The sequence below is a fragment of the Colias eurytheme genome, chromosome 15 (genome assembly GCF_061535395.1).
Source record: "Colias eurytheme isolate Ceu_HAF_F1 chromosome 15, ilColEury1 Martin Lab GWU primary, whole genome shotgun sequence".
Taxonomy (NCBI): domain Eukaryota; kingdom Metazoa; phylum Arthropoda; class Insecta; order Lepidoptera; family Pieridae; genus Colias; species Colias eurytheme.
The window spans coordinates 2,174,115-2,198,540 of NC_142994.1; the positions used below are offsets into that span (position 1 = coordinate 2,174,115).

The window sequence follows — 24,426 nt, forward strand, 5'->3', positions numbered from 1 at the left end:
ATAAGGCATGTTTTTATTTTATGTGATTTCGGTAGTATTATCAATTATTAAAAAAAGACTCGCCGAACTTTTTGATTCAAAAAAAATAAGCAATTTTTAAATGTTTCATCGTGTTATCATGTGTTATCGTCAATTCTGTAAACAGGGCAATTTAAATTCGTGTGGCGCGTATAAATTGTTGAAAATTTTGGTGTATTGCAAGTGTCAGATAGGATTCAATTTGCAGTGAATGGTCAAGGAGTCACGTTCATTGCTGAGAATGAAAATATACTTGCACTACAGCATACGAGGATATTCTCAAATAATGGGTTTAAATATTGGTATTATTTATAAATTTATATTGGAAATTTGAGCGTTTTTTTCTAAGCAATATTTTCTAAGCAAATATGTCAATCTTGTTTAAATTTTTCATAAGAGTTGTAACTTTTTAGACAATATTTTTTTTTAGAATTTCAAATCTATATAATAATATATAAAGAATTATGTTATTGTGTTCTGTTTATGTTACTATTATTATTAATTTGTACTTGTGTTGTGTATTCTATTCATTATTATATATTTATATTATCCATACTAATATTATAAATGCGAAAGTAACTCTGTCTGTCTGTCTGTCTGTTACTCAATCACGCCTGAACTACTGAACCAATTTGCATGAAATTTGGTATAGATATATTTTGATACCCGAGAAAGGACATAGGATAGGTTTTATCCCGGAAATCCTACGGGAACGGGTTTTTCTCTGAAAACGCGGGCGAAGCCGCGGGCGGAAAGCTAGTTATCTATATTTAAGTATACATAAGAAATTATAATATTATGTATACATATTTTATAACTCAAGTCTATTGACTGGCACTCCAATAAGGGGCTACTGAAAATCAGCGCTTCACAACAAGTGCAGCACATGCTGAGTAGCGACCCTTTTTAGCGCCACACTGATTAGGAATAAGTCACTATTTTTATTTTTTATTTTATTTGTTGCTTTTGTTTAGTTTGTTTTTTTTTTCTTTTATTATGTGTGTGGTGTTAAATAAACTTTTCTTTCTTTCTTTCTTTCTTTCTTTCAATATTCATTGATACAACCCAACGAACAACCATTATGATAAAGGTCAAATTCCCAGTTGTAATAAATTATTTATGTACTTTCGTCTAGAAGGCAAATCTTCTACTACGTGACGTATATATACGTATACGCGGAAGAATTCTAACAATCCATACTAATATTATAAATGCGAAAGTAACTCTGTCTGTCTGTCTGTTACTCAATCACGCCTAAACTACTGAACCAATTTGCATGAAATTTGGTACGGAGATATTTTGATACCCGAGAAAGGACATAGGCTACCTTTTATTGCGAAATATGTACCACGGGCGAAGCCGGGGCGGACCTCTAGTACATATATAAAACGGCTCGACGGAACACAGTGGGGTTTTAGTCGGTATGAATCCGACATAACCCACGGCTCCTTCCCCGGGGGCCGTGGGTATCTTTGGAAGATTTCTCCACTACAAAAAAAGGTATATTACAAAATATTTGAATCATTGTTCAACAATCTTAAAAAACTAATATTATTTACGCGAAAAAAACTATTGTCTGCCTGTTTGTTTTTTCTTCACGCCTCAACCTCTGAACCAATTTTGATGAAATTAGGCACACAGATAGCTTGAGACCTGAAAAAGGACATTATAATATTATGATAGGTCTAAATCCACTAGAACGAGAATATTCCGGATTTTTTTTAATACGCGAGCCAAGCCGGGGACGTAAAGCTAGTATTTATTATATTAAAAGGTATTTTAAAAGCATTTTAGTAACTGTTTCATTAATTGAAACACACCGCAATACCCGATTATTTCATTAAACATTTATTTGTGTTATTTAGAGTGAACTTTGGTGGTTGCAAATGTAAATTATTATATACTAGACAATTGCAAAGGTTATTACATTGTAGTCTCTTCATTCTACGTGTGTAATATAATCTTCATATTATAGTCTTCTGGCGTTGTATTATGGATGTTTATAATATTGTCCAAAAAGGACGGTATACTAGACAACTATTGCATCATCACTACATAGTATATAGTCGCTTTCTCTGTCACTATATTCCTATGTATGCTTAAATCTTTAAAACTACGCAATGGATTTTGATGCAGTGTTTTTTTAAAGATAAGTGAAGGTTTCAGTATAATATAATTTATTATTAGGTAAAGCGTATTCTCTAGGTGTGTAAGTGTGTTAATATTAGCCCACTGACGTAGTTATATAATACTAGATTTCCGCCCGCGGCTTCGCCCGCGTTTTCAAAGTAAAACTCGTTCCCGTGAGATTTCCGGGATAAAACCTATCCTATGAGTTAATCCAAGTTACCCTCTATATGTGTGCTAAGTTTCATTGTAATCGGTTCAGTAGTATTTGCGTGAAAGAGTAACACACACACACACACATCCTCAAAAACTTTCGCATTTATAATATTAGTAGGATGTAAACGAAAATATTATTTAAGAGTGGACATAAACATGCACAAACGGACTTCCAGTATACAAGTTTATAGATTATAATAATTGTTCCTGAAATAGAAACATGAAATATTCATGGAATATTATAATATTATGATAGGTCTAGATGATCTAGAATCTAGATGATTGTAGTGTAGGTGTATTTACCTAAGATTCGATATATTCTATGACGTAATAATATGTTCGACGTATTTCACTTAATGACGTTAACCAGACAATAACCAGAACTGCGATGGAGAAGTTGAGAAAAGTGTGGAGGAATCGTAATACCTATCACCAAAGCCACAAAAGTCAAGCTCGTACGTAAACACTCGTATTCCCCATTTTTATTTACGCGGCAGAAACGTGGACAGTGCGCGAGTTGGAAAAAGGGAAGATAAATGCTCTAGAAATGTGGTGCTAGAGGAAGATGCTAGGGATATCGTAGACAGAGTTTCGCACCAACAAGTCCATACTCCAAGAGGTCGGCATCAAACAGCGTTTATCGACCGTAGTACAGTCGCGCATACTGCAATACTATGGACACGTGTCTAGGCGAGATAACAACTCCATTGAGCGGCTGGTAGTACAAGGAAAGGTGGAAGGAATCAGATCGCGCGGCAGGTCACCAATGCGCTGGACCGACCAAGTGAAATCTGCTGTAGGAATTCGCGTATCAGACTGCGCCAGACAGTCTAGTAACAGGAAGAGATGGCGGGAGATCGTGCGGAAAGCTGTGTCCGCCTCTACCCGGTGGTATGTGGACGTCTCACGTGACCACGATATTACAGATATTGTAATATAATAGTTCAAAAATTTTCGTATTTAGTAAAAAATCAATCAAGTGTGAATCGAAGTGGCATGAAGGGTTCCGTACAAAATTACAAATAAGAACAATCAGCAAAATAATTGATCCCATCCCCCATCCTATTTATGACTGTTCCAACCGTGGCTTAACCTAAAAAAAATTAATTGTTATTACAAAAGCAATGTAATTCATAAGATACAGCCTAGTGACAGACGGACAGACAGACAGCGATGTAATGATGATAATAAAGTTCTGTTTTTATCATTTGGAACTCTAAAGAGATTATATTTAAGTCCATTCATTTTTATTTCGCATTGGCAGCATAAAAAATAACGTTCAAAAATCTTACTCAATACGCTATTGGAACAAAGAAAATCGATACCAAAAACTTACGAATGTTCCGCTCCTCCATTAAGCGTCTTTCAATTATTAGTTTGAAAGTCCGCAATAAGGCAAATAGAAGCTTACATTTGAAAAGGGTGCATAAGAATACAAATTTCCTTTCGCATGTGGCAATAAGGAAAATCTTTGTGCTCATACTTTAGTTTCGAAAGATGATTGATATATTCTGGTATTGAAAAACATGAACGGGGAACGTTACATACGTGTTTTTTTTTTTTATTAAGGATGATAAACAGCGGTGTTATAAGTTTAACGGTGAAGTTTTTATGTAAGCTTTGACATCGTTGCTCACAAATGGATGTACTAATTATTTCGGTATTGTTTTTAAGCGAAAGTTCTTTAGGCGCGTTTAGAGTAAAATTTTAAGGTCGCGTCATGGCAATACCGTCACGTCATGGAGTAATACGACGATTTTGGTATTTTTGAATCTTGCCGAGAAGTTTCACTTCTGATACGTGTGCTCGGCACACACGTTCTTTTTTATTTATTAAAGAGATATAATGATGATTGAATTTTTAATTTAAAATTGAAACAGTCGTGTTCTATTAAACTTTCATGACGGTTCATGAAAGTTTAGTATTTATATAATTACTAGCGGCCCGCTCCGGCTTCGCCCGTGGTACATATGAAAAATAGATGTTGGCCGATTCTCAGACTTACCCGATGTGCACAGAAAATTTCATGAGAATCAGTCCACCCGTTTCGGAGGAGTATGCAGACTAACATTGTGACACGAGAATTTTATATATAAGATAAATAGTAATAGAAGTGTGATAACATTCATAAATATTATAGCTTTAGATTCGATTTAGATGAAGCATTCGGACTATTGTTTTAGTATATATTATATACGACAAAGAACAAATACTATTACTTAATGATCTTTTTATACATGTTACTAAGTTGCTTATCCTGTCTGTATATATATTATTTCAAGAGGTCTATACGACATGAGGTAGGCTTGAAGATAAGGGTCGTCGACGTTCGACCATACGGTATCGAAAACATCCTCTCTTTTACATGTATGTCTATAGAAATAAATAATTAATGAAAAAACTGTATCAAAATTAGAGATTTTATATTTTATGTATTAAATATTACCTATATAAAAGTTTAAATTTTAAATCCACCTTGTATTAATAATACTTTAAAAAAGTAGGGGTTAATAAGCATACAGTATTATATTTTAGTATATTTTCTATCAAATTTAAAATGACTCTTATAATTATGTTCCAATACTTTTTCCATTGTTTCGCTCTATCATACAACAAAAAGTTATGTCTGGCAGATTGCAAGATTTTAGATTAAGCACTGATTAATATCGGCACAATAACGAACACATAGAAGTTTATAAATTAACTCGTAAAGCCATATTTACGACTGCAACGTAAATATTCCCTCTAGAAAGACCCTTTCCGCAATAAAAATGATGCAAAAATACCATATTTCGCTGCCAGACACAGCCATTACACAGAATTCATGAAATAAACGCGCTTAAATAGTTTTTCTTTCTGTGCGTGTCAGAACAACGCAATTCGATTTGAAATTCAAATAACTTCTACCACGTTGTGTTTAGATTTATTGCCATCAAATATTCAGAGAGAATTCTGAATTATTTCACTATTATTTTTGTTTGGAAATTGCCTCGCCTCGCTGTTATTTTGTTGGATATGATTTCTATTTCGTTTTTGATAGACAATCTTCACTATTATTAAACAGTGTAAATGAAGTATAGAAGTGAAATAACAGCTATTTTTATCAGCTTATTTTTAAAGGAATCATACAAATATGCTATTATTTTTTATTTTATTTGAAAATCCGAATTCATGCATAGAAACAAACGTATTTTTAGAAATAGAAATAGAAATATATATATATATATATATATATATATATATTTCAACAATATGTGACATGAAAAATACACTAAAAGTACTGATAACAGCTCTACTATATTTCATCAAATCCTTTATATGAATTAATAAAAAATAATTGTTATAGTTTCACTGGAGAAAAGTTTTGTTAATTTAATATAAAAAAGAATGTTAAAATATCTATAAAATACAGATGGAAATTGGGTCAATCCTTTGGAAGCCGAATAATATACAAAATATGAACAAACAATATTAAATATTGATACAAGAAAGAATTAAGGATTTCAAATAAATCTCTATTTTTATTCTCATAAACTATTAACCCTTGTATTGTTTACTGTTCAGATATTTTAGATTTATTAATAATTATAAAATAAACATCAATTTGTCTCAGAAATTTTGTAATTAAATGAACGCAGACTTATCCAAATTGTATATTTTAAATATTATAACTTAAAGAAAGAAGCTGAAAGCTAAATAAAATATTATTTACTTTTTCACAATGCTCACTACAACTTTTGGGACTAATTGTTATTTAATTTCTTGTAAGTTTCACAGTTTTTTTGGATAGTTCATTTTTTTCTCTTTCCAATGCATATTGGTAGTGGAAATTATTATAATTACATGTTATTATGTAAAATATATACAAATCAGTCAGATGGAAGCCCTGTCATGAAAACAGAACTATTTAGTAATTAGTATGAGCTTAACATCGCAGTTATCAAAATTCAAATCTTCTGCAAATTTTAAAAACCTATTTTCTAACCAGATCCCTGTCACTATTTCTCCACAAAAATTCATAGTCGGTTTAAAAAATGGTAAAACATCGGTTAAATTGCGCGTTGTGTTGAGGCTGTCACGGCGTAGAATAATAGCCCAAAAGGGAAAAATCGATTTTAACCAATTTCAACGATATTTACATGGGCATACATAGAAAAGGGTTCTTGGAAAACAGGTTGAATAAATGCGTATGAGTTAATATTCGTTAAGATCCCTTCTAGGAAAATATTTTCTGAGACATGTGCTAGTTGTATGCTCTTTTATATCTTTTATGTTAAGTAGCGAATCCCAGTAATATCATAAAGGGAAAATCTCTGTGTAAATAAATATATGACATAGATTTTATGAGGTACTATGTACCAGTAAAATTAATAATTTATAATATAAGGAATGTACGTATATATTGTATAGTATTCAGAATACGAAAAGGCTTATTATAATAGCTTTACAAAATATATAATACTAGCTTTCCACCCGCGGCTTCGCCCGCTTTGTCTAAAACATAATAAATTATATACTAAAACCTTCCTCTTTTATCACTCTATCTATTAAAAAAACCGCATCAAAATCCGTTGCATAGTTTTAAAGATTTAAGCATACATAGGGACAGAGAAAGCGACTTTGTTTTATACTATGTTAGTGATTATATTTCATTGGTAGATTAAAACTTAACATCCTTGAAAATAACAATAAAATATTTGAGCTCACCTCACGCTGATAAAAAATGACCTTACAAAATACAGCATTTGTTTTATTTACCTTGCTTCAACTTTGTTTGTTCAGCCCTCTTGTAAGTAGCGATAGCAAAAATATCGGCACATTCGAGCAATTTTTGAAGCAGACGCTTCTATCACCAGACTTAAAGAGTAATTATAAACGATTTTCGTATAAAATTCCGCCTTTGAAACAGTTTTTGACTTCACAAGTAAGCGTACTCGTGTAAAGGGTCATTTGTTTTCTAGAAAATGAGGTAATATTGTTTAGCTTTTAGAAAACTTGTTAATTACGAAAGTTGGAAATGAAAGCGAGTTTTGTCCAAGATATTTACAAAACTGGAACGTGTATAACAGTTTTTGAGTAAGCACTCAGAGCGAGTTTAAAACTTCTGTATAATAAATTCTCAGTTCACCGTTCTTTTACTTTGTAGGTATGTGTTTCTCATGAATTTCAACAGAATACGTGTACCGTGTCATGTTATTAAAATTATTGATTATTTTGTTGACGGTATAAGCGGCTTTACTCAATTTACAAATTCATTCTTCATCTACACGGGTATATGATTATGTAAACCGCGAATCCCGTATTTTTAATAAAACCTTTATTTTGTTGGTAATTTTTCGTTTTTCCTCATTCCGTCTGATCCCGATGGACAGACGCCTTAAGGTTTCAGCGGCTAATCTTTATAAGACCCGGGCAACTTTGTTAAATTAACTCCTTATATAAATGAAAGAGATCCGAGATTTTAGGAGCATATTAAGTAATTGTCCTTGAGTCGGGTATGCAAAGTGAATCTCGACGACGCGTATGTTTTCTTTCATTAAAGATTTGGCTCAAGTAAAGTATTTTAATCAAGTAAAATTTCCTTTTACTAGCTTTTGCTTTTGGCTCGAAGTTTATGAAGATGTAAGTGCTCCTTCATTATTTACACGACCTTAACAAACATCTAATTTAGGCCTTACATAATAATACGAGTTTTGAATTTTTGAAGTGTATGTAATATTATATTATTACTAGATTTCTGCCCGCGGCTTCGCCCGCGTTTTCAACGGAAAACCCGCATAGTTCCTGTTCCCGTGGGATTTCCGGGATAAAACCTATCCTATGTGTTAATCCAAGTTACCCTCTATATGTGTGCTAAATTTCATTGTAATCGGTTCAGAAGTTAGTACGTGAAAGAGTAACAAACATCCATACATCCATACATCCATACATCCACACATCCATACATCCATACAAACTTTCGCCTTTATAATAGTATATTAAGACTGAATCATTGTGATACTGTAAGGTTGTTTTTTTATTTAATTTAAATCAATTAAAGATAAACATCTAAGAACTAACTAATAAACTACTTTTTTCAACCAATAAAATGATTTGCCAAGATGCTCCACGGAGATGATGGCTCATCATAATGTGACCTCGTTTTACCCAAAATAATACATAAAAATCTGTATTGTTGACATTAAATTAAACACCCCTTAAATGATATACAAAATACATGCACAAAAATGTTAATTAAAAGCAAGCGGCCGCAGAACATAATTTAAATTGCCCGAAATTAAGTTTTGTTTATAATTTATTCAATATAATATTTATAATATAAATTGCTATGAGAAAGGTAACCGTTCGACAGATTTCAATTCCACGTCCATCCTTTTATGTACAATCCACTTTTGATCCGCAGTTAATTTTATGTACAATTTTAATTAAGCCATTATTAATAGCACTCGGGATATTTCATAAAAATTGGATCCGTCGAATACATTTTGGGTCTGTAACGTTTTGAAGAGGGTCGAAGTGTTATATAAATGTAAATAATATTTTGTTTTATCTCCATAGAGTGTGTTTGAGCGGTAAAAATATGGTGAAAATCATGATTTACTTTTTCTACGAACGTGTTAGCGTTTTCAGGCTTTACAAGTTACTAAAAAAATTTTGGCGTAAATATAAATTGATAAAACTTTAAAAAGGAGACATTTTATTACTCTTTACTAAGTAATACTTATGTATACAAAAGTTACATATTCAATAAGAACACGAATCTTCTATCCGACACTAACTATAAATATACCTTTGTATTTGTTTGCAAATTGTGATAAGTTCTTTTGTACAATACATATCAAAACAGCCCCTCGGAATGTTTTTATTCCTTTTATTCGTAAGGGTGCGTGAAGTGTCATACACGGAATGGGTCTCGTCAAATCCGGGTCATCGAGTGTTCGAAACTTTGCGTCGTTCGAATGGAATGTGGGGTGTCCCTTATTTGCCCTAACCCAAAAACGTCTTTACCTAAAGTATGGCTTACGTGTAATAAATTCCAGGCGGATTTAGTTAAGCTGGGTGTAAATTGAATTATAGGTTTGGTGTATAATGGGTTAAACGCGTAATTGTATTTTGAAGTTTGTAATTTGGATGAACATTGATTAGCTTTTGGTCAGATTATAAGTATTTAGGTAAACCGTGATTAAAAATGTGTAAGAGCAAATAGCATTTATCAATTAATACACATTACTTGAAAAGTTATATTTATGTAATTTGCGATTCTAGTATACATAATATGTGTGTATGTGTGTGTTTTTATACAAATGTGTTTATGCAATAAGTGATGAATACATTCAGTCTACGTTACGTACAACAACGTAACTCGAAAAATGCCATACCTACATCGCTAACCATATAATTTTTATCATCGAGCAACGTTTTTATAACTCTCCCTATACCTGTTCATAAGTGTACCAACGGTGAACACAATTTATTTCGCAATATCAATCTTATACATACTGATGGGGAGGCATAATTCAATTTGGCTGCTTTTCCCTGGGAAACCTCGTTTTATCTGTATGAAGATTGTATGTTTGGAAGAGTTTGGAATGTTTCTGCGAATTAGAGTGTATCCTTATATATTATGTTTAACATACAAACGAATATATAATATAGATACAATATAGAGATCGACGCAAGTATAATACTATATACAGGGTGTCGCACTATTGGTATACTAAGCGCGAACAAAAAAAATTTTGCTTAATTTTTCTTGAAAATCCATGTTTTCTTCTCTAGCTTCGCGCAGTCGGCATATACTGCTTCGCTAATGTGAGCATTTTGTCTATGATAACTTAATCTTAAACGAGAGGTCACGTGTTTGTTGTTATCTTCTCTTCTCTTTCTCTTTTTGTAATAAAAAATTATTGGATACGTATGTAATGAAGTAGATATATTAATTATAGACTGTATAACACCTAGGCTATTTTTACTCAGTTACCTCGTAGGTGTAGCAGAGTGCGTCATCACAATAAAATATAATGTGTACAATATATTATATTTAGGTAATATTCGATTGAATATAGATTAATTTTATATTTAGGGATGTAAGCAATAATAATATTATGATGAAATGGCACTGCAAATATGAGATATTTCGTCGTTTTTTATTTTAGTTTATCCTTATAGGGGAGGATCTTAATAAACAAATGATGTAATAAAATATGTAATATAAAATGTTTAATATACCAATTAAAACAAATCTCAAATGCATTTAAAAGCAAGCAAATGTTGGAATATATCACGGCAACTTAAACGTCTCAGTAAGAGCTTTTTAAGCTAATAAAAGCTTGAGTAGTGAAGTTTGACCGCAAACTGCTTTGGGACGGACGGACATACTTCTATGGATTTATATTATATATTTGCTAGAAAATAGTTTGTATAATATATTATTTACTTTTAGTATGTATTGCTTTGATATTTAATCAATACAAAGCAAAGTGTGGTTATATTTTGTGGTATTTGTATTATAACTAATAATATTATAGGAATATGAATTTAAAAACACAATATGTTTTTTCTAATCTTTCTAAATACAATCTTAAGACAGACCTTAATATTATCGACTTACTTATTGTGTACTAGCTTTCCGCCCGCGGCTTCGCCCGCGTTTTCAAAGAAAAACCCGTTCCCGTAGGATTTCCGGGATAAAACTATCCTATGTCCTTTCTCGGGTATCAAAATATCTCTATACCAAATTTCATGCAAATTGGTTCAGTAGTTAAGGCGTGATCGAGTAACAGACAGACAGACAGAGTTACTTTCGCATTTATAATATTATAGTATGGATTAACGAGAATATGACTTGAGTGTTTGAAGCACAAATCTATATAAACAAGATCTAAGTTTAAACTAATAAAGCCTTCGTAAATTCAGAGACAACGGCAAGAATTTAATTTAACTAACAACACTGTTTATTATAAATTCATAAATGAAATTAGCTTTAAAATCACACGGTTTCCACTTAATATTATGCTTTTAACGTGTACGTCAAAAGGCAAGGGTCACTGGGTTTGTTAAATTTCCTCAAGGACAAAGCCTTCAGCTGACCCGATTGAATTATTAAGTGTTCAGTTTTCATGTATATTCATTAATTCTTACATTAACCGTTTTATTATTTGAATAATTTAGTTTCAGTTTACTCTCAATGACAACGCAAGGTCATTGACTGTAGAGGTCGCACGTCCAATTAGTTTTAGTAATGATATGTTAAATAATGGAGTGTGTTTAAATTAAATCATTGCTGTACCTACGATATACTGCTACCTTCATATATTTAATGTGTTTTCTCTTCTTTTTATGATATAATTATGTGTAAAATATATTTCAATATGACATCGTTTCTATAAAATTTGCTTCTACACTAATCATACAGTTAATTTTTTTGTTGTATATTTATTATACATATAAAACTGTTTGAATCAACATTTTTTGATACATTAATATTTCAGGTTGGGTCTTACGATATATAGTAAACTAGCTTTCCACCTACGGCTTCGCCCACTTTGACTAAAACCTAATAAATTTTACTTAATTATATTGTACTAAAACCTTCCTCTTGAATCACTCTATATATAAAAAAATGCATCAAAACTCCTTACGTAGTTTTAAAGATAGAAACATAGGGACAGAGAAAACGACTTTGTTTTATACTATATAGTAGTAATCATTCATGACATAATAAAAATCTTACTATTTTGTTCCAGATCTGGACGATAGCAGAGAGGCGGTCCGCGCCAGTGTGTGCAATATAAATAAATTAGATAGTAAATGAACAATGCAATCAGCGTGGTTAACTGAACGGACTGTGTTGGCCTTCCTTCTCACCGCGGTGTTTTCGTCCCCATCGGCCACGCAGAACACTGTTATAACAGGTAAAATATATATTATTTATAAGGACTAGAATAAAACTGGTATTGGAATAGCTTGGAGCATCTTTTTGGTAAAAGAAAGGCGTAAATATAAAGAGTTATTAGCAAATAGAGCGCAAATATACGATGAAGGAGAATACATATTATAAAATTGAATGTAAATAATTAAGTAGAAACAAGTATGTTTTTCCAGACATTAATGCTATTTTAAAACATTAATGAAATCTGATAAAACACTTGCTTTGTCAAGACAAAACTTATTTTGCTTACAAATCAAAAAGGTGTTTGAACCTTGAAATTTCAAAGATGTTGAAATCGTGTGTATCTTAGTCTAATTTAGATGTCTCTACTGATTTTGCTCTGCTAATTAAGCTCGTTACAATACTTACTGCTACGTTAAAAGAGCGAAGATTCCTGGTTCGAACCCCGCCAGATACTAACAAAGAAAGAAGCTTCAGTCTGGCGAAAAAGTAAATCGAAGGGGAATACCAAAGCTGATCCTGATCTTTAAACTCAAACTTTAACATTTATTTATCTGGAATGTTAAGCAACTTGGCCAGGGAATATATTATTATAATCTTATATATAAAATTCTCGTGTCACAATGTTAGTCTGCATACTCCTCCGAAACGGGTGGACCGATTCTCATGAAATTTTCTGTGCATATCGGGTAAGTCTGAGAATCGGCCAACATCTATTTTTCATATGTACCACGGGCGAAGCCGGGGCGGACCGCTAGTAAAATATAATATGCTCTACTATAAGACGTATTAAAAATGCTGTTGCTGTTTTCGTATAATTCGCCTACGAAGGGCTACGAAAACTCGTAGCGACTAAATGTATATAGAATAATACTAAAACGCATAGCAAACACTCAATTCATAATGTATATTTTTACGGATAATAAATTACCACTAATATCAAATCGTTTTATCCTAATACATGTGTTGTAGGTGTTTTAGTGTTATCCATTAAATGTGTTTTAGGTATTTTACTGTAATAGTTTTTAGAACTACATAAAATGTATTTAATAATAATACATGTTTGTGTCGTACCTATTTTATTAATTAGTCTTATAACAACTATACAGAAGGGCCTTAAGATCCTAAGAAGTTTCTAATATCGTGTTCCTGGTCAATCATGACCTTAATTCCATAAACCAATTACGCCAAACCTTTTCAAAGTTTGATTATCCATCAGATCCTACCGAATCCCCTTATACTATCAGTATAACGATATGGACGAAACATGTTCGGAATTTCAAGTACTGAATATGATATTTTACTTTCCCTGCGGTCAGGTTCAAGCGTTTATGTTCTTGTCAGTTGCTTCATAATTATGTTTATTGAACGAAACTGTACGCTTCAAGCAAATTAAAACCTTGTAACAATTGTAATTGGGATGATTTTGAGTTGCACTTTAAAGGTGGTTTCTGTGGAACGTCACAAGGTTTTAAGGTCATTTTTTATTAAGCATTCATGGGATTCTTTGCTGTGATACGTACATTTCAAATGCAAAGACGTGTAAATCAGCATTCAGTATCTCGGTGGGATGTATGTGGGATGCTCTTAATATTTCACTAGTTTACCTTAGTTTTTCGAAACTTGGATGTTATTGCGTAGGCTTTACACAAACGTTATGTAGTCTACAGAATAATAAATCAAACTTGAAATGATTATTTAAATTCGTTTATAATTAGGTACAACAACAACATATGAAACTCTGTTGTAACGACTGAACTGATGAATTCAGATAAACTTTTATGGATATAAATGAAGGAGGAAATATTGAAAAAAGGCAGTAAAAACTTTTGTCTCTAAAAATCCTTAAAGGGTTTCAAATAGTTGAAGGAAGTTCGTATGAATCGAAACATCTGTTACGCAATAGGGTGATTCTACAAGTAAAGCGAATTGAAACTTGTGAACATATCTCATAGCATGTACCATCCATACTAATATTATAAATGCGAAAGTAACTCTGTCTGTCTGTCTGTTACTCAATCACGCCTGAACTACTGAACCAATTTGCATGAAATTTGTTATAGATATATTTTGATACCCGAGAAAGGACATAGGATAGGTTTTATCCCGGAAATCCTACGGGAACGGGTTTTTCTCTGAAAACGCGGGCGAAGCCGCGGGCGGAAAGCTAGTTGTAAAATATATCAGCATATTGCTACAACGTATTAGCTGAGAAGATAGTACCTCCTTCTAGCAATATTTCATTTTATAATACTCTTATTATAAACGTGAGAAAATCTAAACATTTTATTCTCCAAATCTTTTTGTATTTATTTTTGTAGGTATATTAGAATAAGGATAGCGATAAATATATCAGTATTATGTTATAGGTACTGCATTAGCTGAGAAGATACCTCTTTCTATAAATACTTTACCTAATAACATTCTTATTATAATTATGAGAAAATCTTAATTTTTACTTGTCTTTCTTAGTTTATCTCGCCTCCATTCAACCACGTGTTAAGACTCTGACAATGAATTCCTAAACATATTTTTTAATAGTATTATACTTACTCTTTTTACAATCGTTTGGAAAATTTAAACATTTACTTGTTACTATTTACTTTATCTACTAGTATTTCTTACTTATTCTTTTCTCCATTCAACTCCTTGTAAAGTCTATGACAATGTATTCCTAAACAAAAATAAAATCACGCGCGCATTTTCTAGGAACGCTATATATAGGGTGCGCCTATTAATTACTGTCTAGTGACCCGGCTGCTCAATAAGCTGCCTAACAATAATGTTGGAACATCATATTGTGTTTTTCGTAGAAAATTATGTTTCAAAGAAGTTGTTAATTTGTTTTACAATATTATAATACCTACTATGTAACACTATGTATTTTTATTTGTATGTATTATTATTTTTATAGATTTAATTCGATAATGTAAATTATATTTTTACAATTAATGATGTAGTTAATCACAAGTAATGGAGATGAGAAAAATAAACTTCGAATATAAAAGATAGCATAATTGAGATACTAATCACTACTCACTACATAGTATAAAACAAAGTCGCTTTCCCTGTCCCTATGTCCTTATGTCCCTATGTCCCTTTGTACGCTTAAATCTTTGGAACTACGCAACGGATTTTGATGCGGTTTTTTTAATAGATAGAGTGATTCAAGAGGAAGGTTTTTATGTATAATAACATCCATTAAATAGTGGAGAAGTACTGTTTTTTTGAGGTTTCTAATGTGATGTCGTAAATAATTACATTTTTTCCGCTTACATTGCAAACGCAGGCTGAACCCTACGAGTTTTATCAAAATAATGTACTAAGTATTGTACACATTGAAAAGGTCTTCAGAAAAGTCCGCGATGGTATATGTCTATCTCTTATGGATAACCCACAATAACTTTTTTTTGTCATTTACTTTTTACGACAAATAATGGCTTATTTTCGAAGCGATTTTAACCAATACAGCATTAATCCTTAACCAATTAAATACCTTTAATACATTGTTCATTAATATGGCCTAAATGGCCCTTTACACCGTATGGTTTAAGTGAATATTTTCGAAGATATTATTACAGATTTAAAAATTGCGGGACGTAGCGTTTGCGGCGGTACCGGCCGGCCGCCATTGCACCCGTGCGAAGCCGGGGCGGGTCGCTAGTAAATAATAATTAAGATATTAATAATTGTTCAGCACACTGTTATTTGTTTCTTCAGAATGCCTTTCTCTCTAGCGAAGCCTCTTATGAATCAAAATATAGTACCTTGATATACATAATATATTTTTCCCGAACAAATTAAAAAAAAATGTTTAATACGTCTTTAGTATCTTATAAAATATAAAATGTACTTAAAACTAACACAAAATGCATTTTTATAGCAGCCCAATACCAATTTTAATACATATTAAAAATATACTAGTTTGTACGTGAAAAAAATGCAATCAAAAGCGTATATCGTCGAAATAAAGTACAACATTTTTCCAATATCTAATCCACCAACCGGCAATTATTCACCCACACCAATGATAATAAAATGCTGTTTTATTTCCCTTTTTTGATTGCCCAAAAACTGTTATGAAATACTCAATGTTATTTCACAATACGATATTCATTTTTAAATATTATAATATGATTTCCACAATAGAATACTTAATTACATCATATTTAATTGTACTTTTGTTTTATAACCGTCTTCGTTCTTCACTTTTCTCTTATAAACTTTTTAAATCAACATAGTTTCAAAATTATGCTAAATACTCGCTTTGTTATTATGCTAAATTAAGTTCATAACAGACAACATTCAAACAAAAACTTAGACATATTAACGCGCGAACACCAAGTTAATTTACAAGCATTATGACCGCCGAAATCCCACCAATCCCGTGTAGATTTACGGAAAATATGACCCACACCTAATAGAGAATTCCTTCCACCGAGATTTCTTTTATTCACAGTAAGTCCTTCTTTTTTCTGACCAAATTGGATTATTTTCCACGGCGCGGTTAAATACTGAATGGGCTATCGACATTTTGCTGCCGCCTCAGGTTCCTTTATTAATGCCCGCAATATTTTTTCGGTGCCGCACTGAAAATACAATATTATTTATATTGGCCCCTAAGCTTTTTTTGCAAAAAACGTATCTTTATTGACGCGTATTATGTTTCAGCGACTGTGCAAACACAAATAAGTTTTTCTTTTGCTGTAAAGCGATCAGACCGCCACTTGTTCACGTTTTTATGAACCTATTTTTTTATTTACATTCCTTATTGTTTTCTTTGTTACGTCATAAGTCGATTCTATACTTTAGTAAAGCTAGTCATTGAGATAATATTACTACGTATGGAGGAGACACCACGAACAAAATCTGTGCGCCATTTTTTTGCTCTAACTAAGTTTTAAAAATTATTATTTAGTTAGGTACTTAACGATGAAAGTTATTCCTTTGCACTTTTCCGTATTATTTGTATTATTTGTGCAATATCGTAACACACACGAAGGCATGTTTGATGCGTTTCACTTTAAAACCATTAAAAATACCGCTCAACATACGTCACATGACGTATGTTGAGTGGAACATAAGTGATGTAGGCGGTGTCGTCTCCTATTAATATTATCTCAATGAAGCTAGTAAATAATCTTACTAAAAAAGTTGTCTAAAGAAGATATTTACGCGCTCTCTATTTATGCTATTGAAAATACGTTTCAATAGTTTTAGTTTTACAAATATTCAAATTATTTCTGTCACGTGCGAATATTTTTTGTATTGCATGAAATGTTTGAATTCTAAAATGCCTAACAGGCGTCAATGCGGAAACATATAAAATTATTTCAAAACGTTAGTTGTGAAATTTCGGCACTTGTATAGCTGTCGAGATTTAACTATTAATTTAGGAAATAAAATGTAATCCACGAATTCTATGATGAAAATATTATTTTATTTGAGCCATGGTAAATTGAACTACTTTCAAACTATAAACGAAATATTTCTAGCCATTGTTTCTGTGCAAAGATAGATTCTTCTTTTTAGTATTTAGCACTGAGAACAGACTCAAGGATTTAAAAAGAACTATTTATTCTTATCTTACTTGTATAAAAAATGTACTAGTTCAGAGAGCATATTATACTACAGTATTAAGGAATATATGGACGATAAAAACCCATGGAGGGTTATCGCGTAAAAACCACAGGACAGTTCTTTGGCATATTATTCATATGATTATGATAGTTATTTTGTAAAATTAAATTGAAAAACTGACATGATTTAAAAGAGCAACTATGGGGTTTCTTGTCGGTTCTTCTCCGTAGATACTGCTTTCCGAATCGGTGGTAAATGTAAAAATATGTAATGACGTTTCAAAAGTGCTTCTAGAAGAAGTCTAATGAAATAATATAATATAATAATACGTTAGAGTTTGAGTATCCATTATTTTTATATCTTCTATTATTTCGTCTTTATATGTTTTACACCTACGATATTATAACAGATATTAAATGGCATAATTAAATTAGCATCATATTAAAGTACATAATATTAATTCAAGTACAATAGTTTTAAACGCATTCAATGTTCGAAACAGCTTTTTAACGATATAATAGTACGCCTGAATTTCGCACGTAATCAAAGTAGCAATTAAATGCTTGATAACCGAAAAACCGTAATCACATGCTATGAATAATTCATTAACTCAATTCCTATCATGATGATATCCGCCTATGAATATTAATGTACACGGAAAGACATGTTGGGTTGTATTAGCGGTAAATTATTTCTATAATCGTGATTAGCAATATGCTATTAGTTAATTGTGCAATGTGTACCTTATTTGAGAGCTTAAAGTGTTTATTTTTGAATACCTGAATATTTTTCGTATCCGATGTTTATGAGGGGTTAATTTTTTGGTTAATCTTCTAATTGAGTAATCTATTGAACCAACTGTAAATGCATTATGTGTCCGGAAGGTGTCTTAATAAATGGATATGCAATAATACAGTAGGCTTTTAGTAAACATAATTTCTGATTTATTTCTAAACATAAATCACACATAACTACATCTTTAATGTATGTGCGCTCTTAATGTGCTCTTAATAATATGTATAACTTACATACAAGTAAGTACTATTTAATACATAATACAATAGTTGTATTTAAAGTTGAAGTAATTCATATACCTATATAATACTAGTGGTCCGCCCCGGCTTCGCCCGTGGTACCTACATGTTTAAACTATGCTATCTCACAAGTTGGATCGAACTGCATATGGTGTGCGAATTTTATTATAATCGGTTAAGTGGTTTAGGAGTCCATTGAGAACAAACATTGTGACACGAGATTTATATATATTAAGATTTTATATGATGATTTATGTCATTTAACACAAAAATAATACTGCTGAAGCTCTTGTACTCATGTGTCAGTAATTTTCACATAAAATTATTAAAATGCGATAACTTGCGATGCTTGCTTGTGATACGTATGTCGTATAACATAAAATTGTCAAAGCAAAAATAGCGAATCGCGCCTTAAAATTTCACCAAAATTGCGCATTGTTCTGAGTGACATAAAAATACAGCGTTTGTCATGTTTATAAATTATTCCCTACAAATGTTTCCTCGGAAACATTTTTGAGATTGTCTATCTTCCATTTTGCGGTCGCAAAGCTCTCTCGAATGAAATTATCTTTTAAAAGCCGGCATATAACGTTTTTATTGTGCTTTTAGTAATGCAAAGATTAAAGGGGACATTGAGAAAATATTCTATTATAAATATCATCTGAAGTAAAATAATAAATTGCGGTATTGTGAGTTGTACTCATTATTTCGTATTATATAGTTTACTAGCTTTCCGCCCGCGGCTTCGCCCACTTTGTCTAAAACATTTTAATTAATTATATACTTAAACCTTCCTATTGGAATCACTCTATCTATTAAAAAAACCGCATCAAAATCCGTTGCGTAGTTTTAAAGATTTAAGCATACATAGGGACTTACGGACAGAGAAAGCGACTTTGTTTTATACTATATAGTGATAGTGATGTATTGTTGTTGTAACAAGACGAAGATCAAAATGGCCTGAAATAATAATTTAACTTGGATGTTTTGACCTTTGAAGTTAAATCTGTGCGTGTTTATGTTTCTCAACTCGAGTTTGTAACAAAATAATAATAAACAGTTATTTCAATATTTGTGGAATATAATTTGGAATTGAATGAAAATGTTTTGGGGTTATCATTATGTGTATTTAGGGAATTCAATGAATATAAATAAACAATATATCTATATACCTATAATTATACTTTAGAACTGATAACAGTTCTATTTTTAACGTAGTTTTGATAGAATTGCTACCAAAAATAATCTAAGATCTTTTCTGTTTGATAATAATTATTCGAGTAATACAGGAATCTAATAAACTATCTTAACTGACCGATTAAGACTGTTTATTACCAGACCACTTGCAATTCGGCAATAATTTGTTTTGCTCATGCCAATATCCACTCGGAGCTCGACCATTAAAAAGGGAATTTATTCACAAAGACAACCGCAGAATCCAGTGCAAATTGTCAAAAACAACAAATTGATCGATTCGTTATCTAAAACCGCTAAACGTAGCCGGGGCACGTTTGAACGAGATAGCGGCAAAAATTGGCGAGCTCTTTCATATCGCACGTTTTATTTATGCGCTAGGAATATCGAATATTTTATGGCATTTAGATGGCTATTTTCTTGTATGTCTAATAAAACTAGCGAAGTTTGCACACCTAGAGATACCTGTTTAAGAGTCCAAGGACTATTTAACTTGGTGTGTTCAAAGTTTTTTTTTTATTATATTTTATGTCTTTAGACCTGGAAGACAGTACCCAAAATTTATCTTTTGGGCCACACAATTAGTAACTACTATCATATTATTAAAGTAGATCTGACTGAACATATGTGCCGCAGAACGGACAACCGCTGGGGCACACATGTACTAGTAAGAGTGGAGACCGCGGCTCGGCAAACGTAGCGTAGCCCTGCTACAAGGTGGAGTGACGACATCCGCAGGGTTGCTGGGCATAACTGGCGTCAACGAGCGAATGACCGGGCTCAATGGCGTGCCATGACTGAGGCCTATGTCCAGCAGTGGACAAACATAGGCTGTTAATGATGATGAACAGATCTGGATGAAACAATAAAATGAGTATGAATGATATTATTTTAAAATGAGTTATGATTTTTTTAATCTAAGGGATGAAGCTTTCCTTCTTTTTTGCAAGATATGAAAACACGCAAAACCTTATCTTCGACTCTACCCTATCTGTATAAATTATTTACAAACATAAATTTCCAAACTTCAATAAAAGGGTCTAACCCTTATAAAAGAAGGAAAGTTGAGTAATAATGCATTATTATATTGTAATCGAGAAGAGTCTAAAAGTCATCCATACTAGCTGCAGTTATAAATATAAAAATATCCATACTAATATTATAAATGCGAAAGTAACTCTGTCTGTCTGTCTGTTACTCAATCACGTCTAAACTACTGAACCAATTTGCATGAAATTTATTATGGAGATATTTTGATACCCGAGAAAGGACATAGGCTACCTTTCATTGCGAAATATCTACCACGGGCGAAGCCGGGGCGGACCACTAGTAGTTTATAAATGCAAAACACAAAAGTATAAGAATTAATATTATAATCAAATATTACCAATGATATTTTATTCTAAAACTATTTAAGAATTTAGAAAACGTTTATGATGATAAAACAGCATAAAATACATATCTACTTCATGTAATATCTTATTAGTAATAAAATTGTTCAAGCAGTTAATATTGATTGTAGTAAAAAAGGTTTTTTGTTCACATACATTTCTTATCGTTTTGGCAGAGCACTCGGTTTTTCGTGCCATATCGGTTTTTCTAACCATCCATTCATGTTTATTGCTCAATCGTTAACCAGCATCTTGGTTAATTAAAGTGTAGCAGATTTAGTATTACCTCTAGTGGAATAAATATTATTTTTTGTAGAAGCACTTTACGTTAAGCGCCATTACCATGATGCTTTCTTGTACATACAATAATTGACTTTCAATTATTTTAAGCAAGTGTTTACACGCGGATTTTGTTTAAAAAGAAACATTCATTCACCGTAAGTCATTTATTGCGTCGTGTAAATGGGCCTTTACAATCAAAGCATTTACAAACCATAAATGCATTTATTTTGAATCATCTGATTAATATAGAGTTCAAATTAAAAATGCAGATCAAAGGGAGAAGTAAATTGCAGTGAATACTCCTATATTTACAAAACTTTCAGCCACAGTTTGATGACTATTCTTCCTATTAGATAAGCAATATGAAACAATCAAAACATTGCACGTCCATGCTGTCTCTACAAAGTTTAACTATTGAAATTGAAATTTAAATATTAATGCATAATACACCTCTATCAATGGCTGGTTAAATGCAATTTGTCACAATATGGCGTTGACAACAGCGAATGTACTATGGTAAATATTAATACGACTTGTTTAGGATCACATACGATAGTAAATAATTTATTTTACATCCACCAACTAATAGATGCGAACCTAATTTGTGCTTATTAAAGTATTATATATGGGTTTCGGATTAAATAGCGTTTTGTACGTGAATTTATATTCTATTCCGGGTTGATTTTCGCTTGAAGCTTGAAGAATTTATTGCTATAGCGCTTTGAATACTGCGAAAAGCTTCTGTTATTTTAGTTTATCATCGTTCCTATTTGGTGTGGCGTGTTTGATTAAATCAATATGTTGTACGTATGCTCGCTGAATATTTAGTTTATATAATATACATATACACGTAGCGTATTGATGGTATTTAGTGACTTGTGATGTGTAAAATGCAAGTTTAGTTTTTCAAGAAAATAATAATATGATAGATACTAGGTAAGTATATAAAATTATTTTGGTCTTTTAGTATCTATAAAAAATTTCAATAATCGTTTTGTATATCCATTTTATTTCTTGGTAAATAAATATCGTTTATATGTTTAAAAATTTACTAACATTTGTCTTATTATTATCGTTATACGCACATGTGACTTAGAATATTTTTTAATAACATTAATGCACACGCTATAAGTCTCCTTCTTCCCCTAAATATACAAAAACAACGTAACACAAACATACAATAATTAATCTCAAAACAATCTCTTATTACCATATAACTAGAGTACATTTTCCCATGCATTACAATTTGCGATACTCGCAAACGCCCAAGTGGTGTAAGCTTGGAATCTATTCAATAATAATTTCAGTAAAAAACAGTCGTTGACGGAATGACGGTCTCGGCCCATCGAACAATAAATCTCCGGGAAGATAAGCCCGGGATGGTATCAGTGTGGAATGGGACGTAGAACATAAGCGATTGAAGACGATTTTCGTTGAATTAAAATTGTGATATTGGAATTTCAGGTGCTTTTTTATAGCTGTGTATTTTTTTATCTTTTAGAGGTTAGTACCTATATGATTTATTCATAATGGTACCTATTATGTGTCCTTTACCTTAAAATATTATATACGTGAAAAGACACAAATTAAATACAAGAAGACTCGTTTGTTAGAAATAATAGAAAGCGCATTATCCTTGTCTCAGATTAGTTTTTAATGAAAATGGGTTCCATTCGAACATTCTAATCCATCACCGCTTTCCACAAAGTAGCTTAATCACCCTTCCAAATGCCAAAAAGTTTGGCTCTTTATGAGCGCAAAAAAACAAAAAAATCTAAAAACTTTAACCTTAATTATATTAGTAACACGATAAAACAGGACGAAAAGTGAAACTTTGAAATTAATTTAATTTTTCACTTGTCAAAAAATAATTTAGCGAAAGTACGCCGACGGTACCAACTAAAAAGTTGATAGGAACTTTTATCAATTTTTCACATCTAATTGAATATCTATTTATATATTATAAATTTCTTATTTCATTCGATTGGTAAGACCAACCTGTGGGTACACCGTCTGTACGTTCTACCACAAATCCCAGCGATGCCCGAGTAATTATTTGAACAATAAAGAGCAGAACCAACAAAGTCGAACTAAATTCAACATTTCTAATCCCCACTTACCTCGCTGGACTTCGAAACACTCCCAGAGGCTCCCAGAGGCGCTCCCGTATTCACAAACGTTCTTACGTAGGTACATAGCATGAAGATAGTAAATTATGTAGAACAGACTTAACACGACAATTGTAGCCTGCATTTATATAAACACACACAAGTCTTCACTACCACGTACTAATTAATTTAAAATTAAATAATGAGAGCATATAAATAACATACTATAAATAGATTCTACAAAACTCTTTATTACCAAGAACAAAAACAGAAACTCGTGTCAAATCTTCTCCTTTATTAAAATTTCAATTAAAATATAAATGAAAGGCTTTTTAATATAATTGCATATTGAAGTCGAGAATTCAATTCCATGTAATTATTGTGAACTGAAAATGGCATTTAATTCAACCTTGAATAAATAATTAACTGTTTCGACACGTTGCTCATAAGTTATTCCATTCTGTTAAAAAGTATGCGAATATTTTTATAATTGTATAAAGAAGCATTAATGATTATGTGAAACAATACATTGTTTCTGTGTTACTATTTTAATCAGCTTGACCCAGTGACCAAGTGGTTAAGTC

The 24,426-nt window shown here is 31.8% G+C and overlaps 1 protein-coding gene across 1 annotated transcript in view; it reads left to right on the forward strand.

The window, feature by feature from the left end:
* The window catches only part of LOC149902136 (kin of IRRE-like protein 2), a 155,161-nt gene that overhangs the window by 31,213 nt on the left and 99,522 nt on the right, over positions 1–24,426 (forward strand). The window contains exon 2 of the mRNA XM_090110132.1: positions 12,108–12,275. Within this exon, the coding sequence (XP_089966258.1) occupies positions 12,179–12,275 (97 nt within the window). The 5' untranslated portion in view covers positions 12,108–12,178. The remainder of the gene's footprint in view (positions 1–12,107; positions 12,276–24,426) is intronic.